Source organism: Peromyscus maniculatus, chromosome 2 (assembly GCF_049852395.1).
Source record: "Peromyscus maniculatus bairdii isolate BWxNUB_F1_BW_parent chromosome 2, HU_Pman_BW_mat_3.1, whole genome shotgun sequence".
Lineage (NCBI taxonomy): Eukaryota > Metazoa > Chordata > Mammalia > Rodentia > Cricetidae > Peromyscus > Peromyscus maniculatus.
In genome coordinates this window covers 22,867,204-22,881,198 of record NC_134853.1, presented here as the reverse complement: position 1 = coordinate 22,881,198, position 13,995 = coordinate 22,867,204, and the positions used below count along the sequence as shown (strand labels likewise).

At 40.2% G+C, this 13,995-nt stretch overlaps 1 protein-coding gene across 1 annotated transcript in view; it reads left to right on the top strand.

Moving 5' to 3' along the window:
• Cngb3 (cyclic nucleotide gated channel subunit beta 3) overlaps window positions 1–13,995 on the top strand; it is a 172,728-nt gene that overhangs the window by 60,810 nt on the left and 97,923 nt on the right. Inside the window, 1 exon segment of the mRNA XM_006983287.4 lies at window positions 12,791–12,948. Coding sequence (XP_006983349.4) covers window positions 12,791–12,948 — 158 coding nt within the window.

Here is a 13,995-nt window from a genome sequence, read left to right as displayed (position 1 = left end):
TTTAGATATATGCACTGCTCTCGCCTTTACTTCAGTACATACAGGATATTCATCCTATATTCTTTATCAAGTGTCACTAACTCTCTACCTAGAATATAATGTCTCTTACTCATCCTTTTAGAGAAAAGAAATTGAAGATATTTTCCAGTCAATAAGTCTATCACTGAACACTATTTGCTCCTCACTCACTTTTAAAAAAGAAACTGTCATAAAAACAAACCCCTCCGAGTCCTGTTAATCAGGAGCTGACAGAGAGTCTGATTCTCCAGGGCCCTAAAAGGTGACCGCAACCATCAGTTCTGTTTTGCTGTCCAGTGCCCCAATATGCAGAGTCATAACCTTATCTGCACGACTGATTATCAGCATCGCCTTCTCTCTCTCTGGTCTGATTTCCTTCTGTGCTATTTCTGGTTTCTCTGAGGCTCACATGCGATTTTACTTCATTGACTCACACAGTCTTGATTTCCTTCTTGCTACAAATTGCCTTCATTTGCATTTAGATTATTCAATTGCTCTGAATGGGTCCCCTCCCTGCCAGAAGCTCTTCATACATCTCCACTGGAAACCCTATGAATGAAGCCAGTGTCAGCACCACCAACTCCTGCTTCCATCCCCCAGACTTCAGTCACACATACTGCTGCCAAGGCAATGGCAAAAAATGCTTCAAGGAGATTCACGTTTGCTTGAAGAGTTGGAGTTATTTTAAACTCCTCATGAGACCTATTTCTTGATGTTCTCTGCCTCACTCCAATTCATTCTTAATGGGGGGACTTGGGTCAGAATGCAAGGCGTCTTTCCACCATGCTTTAGCAGTGATGGGGATTGCTGTGCCTTAACAGCAGGGGACAGAGCCTCACTTTCTCTCTGGGTATGTCTTATGTCTAGTAAGTGCTTCTGGACAGGGATTAGTCCTCAAGGAAGTTTTTGTTTGGTTAATAGGTGAGTAGACCCACAGTCTGAGATGACTTCATGATGTTCAGCTTCTACTAGCATGTTTCTGTTCTAACAAAACTCTCCATGTTTTCACCTGCTTCTTAGTCCTTTTATACCTTTTTTTAAAATTATTTTCCTAGTGCATTAGCATTCTGTTGCTGCAGAAAAATACTTGAAAAAAATCAACTAAAGAGGAGAGAAGATTTATTCAGCTGATGGTTTCAGAGGTTCGGGGTTATGATCTGTCATTCACTCCTTTATGGCCTGCAGGCAACATGCAGAGAAGCTGCTCAATTTCATGGCAGTGAGGAAGCAAAGAGAACAGGAAGGGGCTAATGTCTCCAAAGTCCCTTCTAGTGCACGCTTCCAAAGATCTGATTCCTCCTATCAAACTTCTCTGTCTGGAAGTCTCATGCTTCCCAATAATGCCCTGGGCTGGAGACCAGCTCTTTGACAAGAAACCTTTGAAGGATATTTAAGATCCACACCCTAACACCCAGAGTCAATGGAAGAAGCCACCCACCCATTTCTCCTCTTGGGGGCTTCCAGGTTTTCTCTTTTGTTTTAGTCTGCTGAGATTTATGGCAAAAATAGATGGCTTAAACAACAAAAATCTATTTTCTTGTAGTGCAGGGGGCTAGAAAGCTAAGAGCAAGGTTATCATTGGGGTTGGTTTCTGGCGAGGGCTGTTCTCTGGCTTGGAGAAATCATCTTCTCCCTCTGTCTCAAGATGTCCTTCCTTCACTGTGCATGCAGAGAGAAAATGCACTCTGCTATCTCCCCTCTTCTTATAAGATTGTCAATCCTGATAGACTTGGGACTCCCCACATAGGACTTCACTTAAGCTCCCTAAAGGACCAATCTTGTACAGTCACATTGTGGATAGGGGCTTCAGTGCATCAATTTTGTGGGCACAAATTTCACGCCATAACATATTCTAGAAGAACAGGTTTTAAAATTCATTTTTAAGTTAGCATGAAAAGCATAGGGTTTTATCATGACATTTTTATTCACGTGTCATTAAAGCTGCTTTAAATTAAAAAAAACATTAAGATACTTTTAACAAGTATATAAGTAAAAACAAGTGTAAGAGTATATAAAATGGAGAATATGATTTAAAGAAATTTACTTAAGCCGGGCGGTGGTGGCGCACGCCTTTAATCCCAGCACTCGGGAGGCAGAGGCAGGCGGATCTCTGTGAGTTCGAGGCCAGCCTGGACTACCAAGTGAGTCCCAGGAAAGGCGCAAAGCTACACAGAGAAACCCTGTCTCGAAAAACCAAAAAAAAAAAAAAAAAAAAAAAGAAATTTACTTAAAGTAAATATAGAATGTTATACTTTTTTGTTGTTGTTGTTGGTTTTTTGAGACAGGGTTTCTCTGTGTAGCTTTGCGCCTTTCCTGGGACTCACTTGGTAGTCCAGGCTGGCCTCGAACTCACAGAGATCCACCTGGCTCTGCCTCCCGAGTGCTGGGATTAAAGGCGTACGCCACCACCGCCCGGCACAGAATGTTATACTTATTGAACCAAAGAAAATATAATAATGAATCCATTTAATAAATGCAGTAAAATACTTGAAAAAATGAAATTCATTTTTTGGCCTATAAATATCCAATTACTTCAGCACCATATGTCAAAAGTCTTTACTTCTTTAAACTACTTTTGCACCTTTATAAAAAAAAACAATCAGCTGGTGGCTTTTCAATGGCGGCATTTTTAAAAGGCACACCACGCCGGGCGTTGGTGGCGCACGCCTTTAATCCCAGCACTCGGGAGGCAGAGCCAGGCGGATCTCTGTGAGTTCGAGGCCAGCCTGGGCTACCAAGTGAGCTCCAGGAAAGGCGCAAAGCTACACAGAGAAACCCTGTCTCGAAAAACCAAAAAAAAAAAAAAAAAAAAAAAAAAAAAAAAAAAAAAAAAAAAAAAAAAAAAGGCACACCAGAACATCCCCAAGACAACACTTTTCAGAAACAGTTGTGAATGCATTCATTTTGATCCTTTAAGTTCAGAAAAATAAAAGATAAAAATTTTATCATCCTTTGTTGCCCCTAATAGGCTACCCATGTTCTAGTAGGTGGTCCTACACCCATGTACATACAGACAATATTAATAGACTAGGCGGGTTTTATTGTTTGATTATTTTATTTTATTTTGTATGTGGGAATGTTTTGCCTGTGTGCATCTATGTGTACAATTTGTGTGTCTGGTGTCTGTGGAGGACAAAACGAAGACATTGGATACCCTGGAACTGGAGATAGGGATCATTGTGAGCCACCATGTGGGTCCTGAGAATCAAACCTAAGTCCCATGCAAGAACAACAAGTGCTCTAAACCACAAAGCCATTTCTCCAGGCTCGTCAGTGGTTTTTAAAAAGAGGGCATGAAGGGAAAATTGGTTGGGGATACTGGGAAGTTGAAAGAAGGGAGGAGGAGAGGGCATTTGATCAAAATACATTGTATTTGTGGATAAAATTCTCCATAATAATAAATAGATAAATAAATGTATTTTAAAGTAAATTTTAAAATGAAAAGTCACCCTACTTGTTTATTGCTGCTATCTGAAATTTAATCAATATTGAAATGAAATATATCAGAATTAAAAATCTATGTGGTAATGTTTTTCATTGTTACTTTGAAAGACTTATCTAACTTTTAATAGGGTTGGTCACATTTATGGGCCATTACTAAGTGATTCACAAACAAAAAAAATCACATCATGGACATAAGGCCCAGCATTTACAGAGTAATAGAGGCAATACTTTAAAAAGTAGATCCTTAATGGGAAGACAGGAGACAAGCCTTGAAAACATAATGATGTATTATGATGTGTTACAGCTAGATGAAGAATCATTTAGGATAAGAAAGTATATGTCATAATATACATATGCACATCACCATATGTATAAAGTAATGTGTACAAACAATACCATATGTATATATGAAATGTCATCAACAATACAGACTCTTCATAGCAATTAGGGGTGAATGTGAGAAGGAATTGGATGTTATATTTGTGGTCACAAAATTTGTAAAAATTTGTAGGCTTTATGGTAAACAGCCAGATATTTTACTAAAAATCAGAATCTTATGTCATTTCTAACCACTTTAATTCAGAAGTATAACCCCTCAAAGTAGGTGTTTTTTAACCAAATATAGCTTTTGGGGGAAGCTATCTGAATTAATCTTTATTACTCAAACAGGACAAATGAACAAAAACCTGCTCCTCTCTCTCCCCAAAAGATTCCAAGTTAGAATAGAATTCTGTTTGCTTAGTTCCTGTATGTAACTCAACAAGATAGAAATAGCAGCTTTCAAGGGAGTTTAACCACCTGGGAGTTTGGAAAAATTACAGAAGGCACTATTAAGTGAATTACTTCTTGAGAGGAATTTCCCAAGGTAAAGTTTGCAAAAGTCAAAGTCAAGATTTCATTAGAGAAAATAAATACTACTGTTAAAGAAGGTTCAAATATAGTGAATCAAATCCAAAATATTATTTAAAGAACAAAGGCATGTTCTGTATGATTTTTTTTAACAAAATGCTTCAAAGTAGAGAGAAAAAAATTACAAAATTTGGTGGCCTTACAAGTTTTCCTTACCAATTATCTTAAATATCACCAATAAAAGCTTCCTTGTTAAAGATTAAAATCTTCCTGTCACTGATTAGTGTGCAGCCTGAGACATCAGTGACCTCCGTTTTAACTTGGTGACATTTCTTTCACTGAGACCCAGCTTTTTACTGGCTGCTTCTAAGTTCCTTTTTTTATGCTACTCTTTAAATGTCAACAAATTCCAGGGTGGTGAATCCCAATCTTTTCTTGTTCCATGTAGCTCTTCCTAGTAATCTCACTCACAGAATAATTTCCACCATGTCTTCTAGACAAGTGGTTCTTATATCAACATCTCCGACTTCTGATATGCAGATTTGAATTCTCAGTTGCCTTGCATATGGAATGTTCTTAAAGAGATCTTTATTCTTAATTCATACCTCCAGTTTAACACACAGTGAATATAGTTTTCTTACAACTCCATCCTAGATGCCCATGTGGAGTCACAATTATCCCTGTGGATAACTCAATTAGTTTCCTAGGGCTACCACAACAAAGGAGCACAGATCGAGATGCTTAAAGCAACAGAACTGGACTCTCACAGGTGTGGATCCAGAAGTTGCAAACTGCAGGTGATAAAAGGTGTGCGGTCTTGGAACACTGAAGATGAACCGGTTGTAGGCTGCTCTGTGTGTGCATATGCCCATGCGTGCATGCATGTGTGGTGCTTCCTCTACTGTGGCAATCCATGGCATTTCGTAGCTTGAAGGCAAATCTCTCCAACTTCTGCCCCATCATCACAAGAACACATGGACTCTCTTAAAGCCATACTTCCTCTTTATCACAACTAATTTTCTTTCTTTTTTTCAAGTATATTTTCTAAAAGAGCTAATGATGTCTTCGCTCTTTAGAATTCTGCTATGGTTTCCTACACATATCTACTGACCTTTCAATTATCTATAGTTTGGAAGCCTAGGTTTAAATCTTTATTTCACTCTACAAGACCACAAAAATACCTCTTTGCTCATTTTATTTTATTTGTCTACCCTTTATATAATAAAGTACGATTTATTCTCTAATGGTTCGATTTAAATATCTCCTTTAGGAACTTATCTGAGGGACTGGAGAGATGGCTCAGAGGTTAAGAGCACTGGATGCTCTTCCAGAGGTCCTGAATTAATTCCCAGCCACCACATAGTGGATCACAACCATCTATAATGACATATTATGTTCTCTTCTCATGAGCAGGCATACATGCAGGCAGAACACTCTATACATAATCAATATTTTCTCCTTTTTATTTTATTATTTAATTTTACATATCAGCCACAGATTCCCCTGTCCTCCCCTCTCCCTCCCCACCCTACCCCCCCAGCCCACCCCCCCATTCTCATCTCCTCCAGGGCAAAGACTCCCCTGGGGATTCAGTTCAACCTGGTAGATTCAGTTCAGGCAGGTCCAGTCCCCTCCTCCCAGGCTGAGACAAGTATCCCTCTTTAAGCCCCAGGTTCCAAACAGCCAGCTCATGCACTAAGGACAGGTCCCGGTCCCACTGCCTGGGTTCCTCCCAAACAGTTCAAGCTAATCAACTGTCTCACATATCTAGAGGGCCTGATCCAGTTGGGGGCTCCTCAGCTATTGGTTCATAGTTCATGTGTTTCCATTAGTTTGGCTATTTGTCCCTGTGCTTTTTCCCATTTTGGTCTCAACAATTCTCGTTCATACAATCCCTCCTCTTTCTTGCCAGTTGAACTCCTGGAGCTCTATCTCGGGCCTGGCCGTGGATCTTTGCTTCTGCTTTCCTCAGCCATTGGATGAGATTTCTAGCATGAGTTAGGGTGTTTGGCCATCCAGTCACCAGAGTAGGTCAGTTTGGGCTTTCTCTTGATCATTGCCAGTAGTCTATTGTGGAGGTATCTTTGTGAATTTCTGGGGACCTCTCTAGCACTTTGCTTCTTCCTATTCCCATGTGGTCTTCATTTATCATGGTCTCTTATTCCTTGTTCTCCCTCTCTGTTCTTGATTCAGCTGGGATCTCCCACTCCCCTAAGCTCTCTTTCCCTCAAACCTTGCCCTTCATTACCCCCACTCACGTCCAGGTTGTTCATGTAGATCTCATCCATTTCTCTGTCATTGGGCGATCCCTGTGTCTTTCTGACCTCAAATGTGCACCATACTACACACACACAAACAGAGAGAAAGAGAGAGAGAATAAATGAAAATGTAATTTAAAAGTCACAAAATTTGAATCTATCTAACTAGTACTTTATTTCTCTCTGTAGGTACACTTTCTGTGTTTATTTATCAAAATGTGTTAAAACATTTTCCATTTAGCAAATCTTTCATTACAAATTTATGAGGATGGATTTTTAATGTACAATAAGGCATATGGGCTGCAGCTCTCAACATTGGCATTGTTTCTTCCTTTACCCTCAAGCATCTTTACTCGTGAAACACATGTCTCTTCATCTCCATTTGCTTTTCCATAGTCACAAAATAACCTAGAGAAAAAGAGGTCCATAGTTTCTATCTGTACATAGGAAGAGAACAGGGGCAACAAGTCCTCTGGAAAAAAAGCAGGAGAAAAAGAAAAGAAAATGGGCTGACACATTAATGTTGCAGTCAGCACTCCCAAAAAAAATATGTAACAGTGGAAATATATTTGACATGTGTGAAATTCTAGCATACTTTCTAATTCTATTTCCATAGTTTGCCCATAAGGTCCATTCACACAGTATAAACTGGTGTGATTATGTGGCAATTCCACAGTCAGTTGGGGCTTATAGCTACTTCAGGAAAGGAGAAATATTCTCCTCTGATCTCAAGGCTTGAATTAGACATTTTGACAGTTTAAGTACCTGACTTTATAATTAATGAACCAACAACACCCAACTTTGCTTTTTATAGAATTTTAGAGCATTGAAGCAAATCAAATAAGGTCAAACAAAAAGTAAGTAGCAGGTTCACTGAATAAGCAATCATTAAAAATCTATCTTGTCCTCAGTCTGCTGGACTATAAAGAAAAGATGTTGCCCTTGACCTTGAGATTGCACAGTGTGGGATGATTCTATTCACATAAGTTGCCTCATATATCCCTTTAACTGATAATCATCAAATTCTTGCCTTCAGAACTATATTCTTAATGTCTCCTGGTTAACACAAACATGGTCCACTTACTCAAGATCTTGTGGACACTTTAAACTGAATGGACACACCAAAGTTAAACCTCATTTGTTCATGCACTCACTACAGATAAATATCTATTATTATGATTTAAGTCTTAATGCCCCTGTGGTGGTTTAACAGAAATGGCCCCCATGGGTTCAAAGGGAGTAGCACTATTAGAAAATGTAACCTTGTAAGAGTAGGTATGGCCTTCTTGGAGGATGTGTGTCACTGCTCAAATAAGCCCAATGTCTCTCTTCCTGCTATCTGCCAACCCAAATTTAGAACTCTTGGCTTCTTCTACAGCACCTTGTCTGCTTGAATGCCACTCTGTTTCCCACCATGACAATAACAGACTAAACCCCTGAATTTGTTAACTAACCCAAATTAAATATTTTCCTTTATAAAAGTTGCCATGATCATGGTGTCTTTTCATATCAGTAGAAACCCTAACTGAGACACACACACACACACACACACACACACACACACACACACACACACACACACACACACACCCTACATAGGTTCTTGTGTGGAAACCTGGTTTCCAGCTCATGGCACTGTTTGGGGAAGTTGTAGAACATTTAGAATATGGACCTAGCTGGGAGAATTAGGTCATTAGAAGTGAGCCTTAAAAGTTATACTCACTCCTTGTTCTGGTGTGAACTCTTGGTTCAGGCCAGTTGAAAAGGTAGCAACAAGCTTTGATCTACGAAAGAAGCATAAATTATACTTACAAGGAATGGAAAACTTGGCATAGTGGCACTTGCCTTTAATCCTAGGCTGGCAGATCATTGTGAGTTGAGGCTAGCTTGGATTACATAGTGAATTCCAGGGCATCCAGGCCTACATAGAACGACCCTGTCTTCTCAAAAATACCAAAAAGGAGGAGGAAGAGAAGAAAAGGAGGAGGAGGAGGAGGAGGACAAGGATGAGAAGAACAAGAACAAGAAGAAATGGAAGGGAGGGAGGGAAGGAGGGAGGGAGGGAGGGAAGGTGGGAGGGAGGAAGGAAGGAAGGAAGGAAGGAAAAGAAAAAAACCTTAATCTGGGGATCTAGAAACCTTTACAGATACACACATTGAGGGAGAAGGTAGGGACAGAAGTTCCTGAGTATGGGCTGACTGGAGCATTTTCCTAAGTAAACTGCACAGGTTTCCCAGTTGTAATTTGAAACCCCTTGTCAGACAGCAGAGGAGGAGAGACCATGTGCAGACATTTACAAAACATACCAGCTTTCTTACAAGTTATACTCTGTAGTCCTATGCTTGTGTTTTTTCAGAATGGAAATTACTTAAAAGATGTCAGTTGAGTTGATTTTTCTCTTGTTGTACAACAAATCACCACACACTCAGAGGCTGTTTTCTGGATCAGAAGCCCAAGGGCTTGACTGCCCTTTCAGCTGAAAGTCTTGCAAGGCTGAAATCCAGGTATCAACCAGTCTAGGCAAGGGCCTAGTGAGGAGGTTTTGCAAAAGAATCTACTTTCAAACTCATTCATGTTATTGTCAAAACTCAGATCCTCAGCAGAGCTGACCCTGTTGGTACACCACAGCTTAGTGAGGGATAGTCTTCATAATAATCCACAGATTAAAAAATGTCCAGTAGAATGTGATGTTTCCATGAGATAGACACACTACATACATCACAGGCAAAGGGGATCTCCCCACACCCATTCGCACCCTGTCAGATACCAGAGGAAGATGGCAACAGCAAACATGTAAAGGCACAGCAGAAGCAAAAGGCCCACTCAGGTGGGCCAGCCCTTATGGCTTGAGAGTAGGATAGCTAGCCATGCCCCCTCATCTGCTTTATGGCGGTAGGGGCAAGGGAAAGATGCCCTCCCCCTTAACCCCTGACTCTTCCTCTTATCAGCTGCAGCTCTCAGTAAAATGGTCCCTGAACCTCACTTGGGCAGCACAGTAGAGCTGATCCTATTAACAGGTGAACCAGCAAGGAGAACATGAGCTTGGGAGATCTAGCCCTACCACAAGGGGGCCTGGGCAGGGGTTGAGGAGAATGCCCCCCTTCCCTGTGGTGGGTGTGAAAGCTGGCCCAGAGGTCATAAGAGTGGAAGAGCTATTCCCACCCCTCATCAGCTGCAGCACTCAGGAGAGTGGCCCCTACACCTTGCCTAGACAACACAGTAGAACTGGTCCTGCTGGTGTAGGTGCGGGAGAGCCTGCCCTGAGATCAGGAAAGCACAAGGACTGGTCCCTCCTCCTTGCTCATGGCTGCAAGGGGTCAGCTAGCCAGGGCAATGCCAGAGAGCTTACCCTGGTCATGAGGACTAGGGAAAGCTGGAGGGCTAACCAACCCTGCAACGACCCAGGCCCAGAACTAGGTTAATGAGTTGGCCCACCCCAATATCCACCTCATCTATGATCTGCTGGAGCAAGTGAAGGGGCCAGTCTGCCAGACCAAAAATGTAGGATCTCCATGACACAGGGCAACAACAGGATATCCAAGAGGAGTGAGGGCCCAGTGCTGGTGGCCATATCAGAGGAGCAGCAGGTGGCAGTTGAAGTTTAAGGTGTTAGCCTACCTGGAGGAAACTCTCTGGTGGGTCAATCTCAGTTAGGCAGGCCAAGACACCACAGACCTGGAATGCCTTTTGCTTCTGCTGTGCCTTTACATGTTTGCTGCTGTCATCTTCCTCTGGTATCTGGCACGGTGTGAATGGGTATGGGGAGATCCCCACTGCCTGTAATGTAGTATGTTTATCTCATGGAAACATCACATTCTACTGGGCATTTTTACCTGTTGATTATTATCAAGATGATTCCTCACTAAGCTGCACTGTCTAATTGATAATAATAATAATGTTAGCTTGTACAGAGTCTTGATGAGTAAAAATAAATATAAGGAAATGTTACACAGCTAGAGCCTATGAGTTCCCCCTAACGAGCTGCATAGATCACAGCTCAGGTTAATGATTAAGTAAAACAGTTGGGTTCCCAGGAGTCAGGCTGGCTCTAACTCTCTTAATACTGGAAAACACAATCACAGATTTTGGTGTCCCATTAGCTGAAACAAAGCTTTAAAACAAAGTGTTCAGGTTAGATCAGATGTTTTGATAATACCTTTAAAATGAAAAACCCCAGAAAACAATCTCAAGTTCACAAGGACACATAGCTGAGATCAAAAATACAAAGCAGCCCAAAGCAGCCCAGTTACTAGCTGATGTACTTTCCTTGCTAGTGTTGGTTGATGATCAAAGGTGATGATTAATTCCTTATATCTATTTCCCCCCTCAATCTCCTGATATAAAAAACTATTAATGAGTAGGTAAGTATCCTAAAGATTTAAAGTAGAGCTAACTGATTCTTTTTTATACATAAAAGTTTAGGCTTGTGATTCCTTTAAGATTCCTTATCAGATTACCTTCTAAGATAAGTAATAAAATAATTGGCCCTTTCTTTGTAATTGCAATATGCAGCCTGATAACAAAGGAGTTGCCTGTGAAAAAATACTTTCTGCTTACTCATGTTCTGTTAATCTATAACAAGTTGCTTGGGTATGGATGTATGTGAGTTCTTGGATAATTTGTTTTTCACCTGTAATACATAAAATTTTTAATCATGTCAGGGATATGGAAAACATGCTGGGTTTTTTTTTTTTTTACTGTTTGTTTTGTATTCGTTGTAATCATTCACTTGAAAAACACAATGTAACTACATTGTAATTTTTATATCTCCTGAAAGATTTTGCTGAGGTATATAAGATGTAAGAGAAAGAAAAGAGATAGAGTTACAGAGAGCTAAAATGAGGTAGAAGGAAAACATCAAGAATGAGATAGTTATAAAGAAAATATCAAGAATGCGAAAGTTAAAAGGAACTAGAAAGGAAATATCAGGAATGAGAGAGTTAGAAGGACCTAGAAGGGAAACATCAAGAATAGAGATAGTATTAGAAGGAAAATATCAAGAATTAGAGAAGGAAATCACCAGGAAAATAAAGAATAGAGAATGCAAAAGAAGAATAAAGAACAGGTCTGGAGGAAACCATCAAGAGTGTGTCTTTTTCTCTAACTCCCTCAGATAGAAAAGTCTAGTATATACTGACACTGTGGATTCCTTCTGAGCCCTGGGCTGTCTGGAGGCTGGTCCTCCAGGCAGCATTAGCCCAGTATAGATAGGGTAGCAAAAAACAGAGGCCTTGAACCAGAACTATGACTCCTTGCAATGATCACCTGCAAGTGAAGATATATGGATAAAAAGGGTAAACTGTATGATTTACTGTGTTACACTACAGCTTCTATGATATTTTATTTATTTATTTTTTTCTTAAATATCATTTTATTTTATTTTGGGGGGAGGTTACAAGGACAGAGGGTGCATACAAAGGGACAGGGAGATATATGTGATCTAGATGCATGATGTGAAAGACACAAAGAATAAAAAAAATATTTTAACATGTATGTGGAAATGCAAAAGAAGTAGAATAATGAAAACATTAACAAATTAATTACAAAAAAACTCAGATCCTTGTAGTTATAAGACTAAAATCTGTTTTCTTATTATCAGCTACTCAGAAGTCACTGTCAGTGGAGACCTCCTGAAATTCTTATCAATGATCCCCTTCTTCTTCAAAATTCCCCCATGGGGTAGGGAATTTCTATCCCTGAACCTCTCTATCACACTTCAAATCTCTGATTTTCTGCTCTGTTGTCAGACAGAGAAACTCTACTTTTAGAGGGTTCACATGATTCTATCAGACTGCTGTACCACCTCCTCATCTTGAAGTAAATCATGCCATGTACCATGTGCTAACTCTAGGAGCATGTTCATCATCCCTGGGGTTATGAAGTCATGGTGTCATCTTAGGTCCTGCCTTCCATACCAGCTTTACTTCTTCTGGAGACAGAGTTTAATGATGGCACCATGGTCCTAAGTTCGTGTGTTTTCAAGAATGAACATTTGCTGTTTATAGAACTATAATTTTCCAATAGCATGTGTGCTGCTGAAGCAAGTGCCTACCATCTAATTTTTCAATGGCAATCTGTGTTCCACCAGCACTATCTCCACTTTATTTCAGTGTTTTTGTTGTATTATTCAATTGCAAAAAGGAGAAATAATCTTGAATACATAAGGAATAAAACTGTATGTATCTCCTCAGGGACTTATTTCCATTTTTTTTCTCATTTAGCTTTAAGAGCAAACTGCTTGAAGACTCAATTATAAATGGATATGCTGATGCCCATCTACACAAACTGGTAGAAAGGATGCGTGAAAGGACTGCTCTCTACAAGAGAAGACTGACAGAAGGAGAGCACTCACCCTTACCCGAAGCTAGTCCTCAAACTAGTAAGCATTATTCCCTCAAAGCACTAATGAGAAAGAAGTTATAAGGGAACATGTATTTGGACAATTACTCAGCTTAGATCCCAGAAAAGCAGATACTGAGACAATAATTTTAGATGCATTAGTTTATTTTGAGAGTGATTCAGAGATCTGAAAGTAGCAAGAAGAGTCCAAGAAGGAAATTAAGGTGAAGGATCATTAGTGTGACCCCCAGGGCCGGATATAGCAGAAAAATAAGAATTACTCTAAGAAAAGAAGAGAAAGGAGTTAAGGAATAGTTCAGTAACTAAAGTAATGAGGACGTGTGTGTGTGTGTGTGTGTGTGTGTGTGTGTGTGTGTGTGTGTGTAGCATACTCTTCATTTGAGTATCAAGGAGATGGAAACAAGACAAGTGAACCCCTGGGGCTCACTGTCCAGCAAGCCTTCCATACTTGGTGAGTTTTAGGCCAGTGGAAGATACTGTCTCAAAAAGAAATGCAGAATGTGCTTGAAAAATGGCACCCAGCTTTGTCATCTGGCATCCATATTCATACACATAATGCACACCTATACATACATGTGCAGCCACACACAAATGAATATACATATACATGCATAAAAATGGACAGGGATGGACACATAATTCAGTAGACAAGCCTACCTTGTGCAAGGACACGGGCTCAATCCCCAACACCAAAAGTAAATGCAACAAGAAATGCACAAGGAATAACAGTAAAAACAGAAAAGTAGCTATCGTAAAAAATTATCACCAGGCTAGCAAATTGTTTAAGTTGATAGGCTGCTTGCATGAAATGCACAAAGCCTTGTGTTTGATCACCAGCACTGTATAGACCAGGTGTATAATTGCAGCACTTGGGAATCAGTAGCTTGGAGCTATCCTCAACTACACAGCTGGTTTGAAGGCAGCCTGAGAGAAAAGAGACTCTGTGTCAAAACAAAAGAGAACAAAAAGTACTAGGAGATGGCTCAGTGGGTAAAAACCACTTGTTGCATAGCCTGACAACCTGAATTCAGATCCCCAGAACCCATGTGAAAAGCTGGGGGTCGTG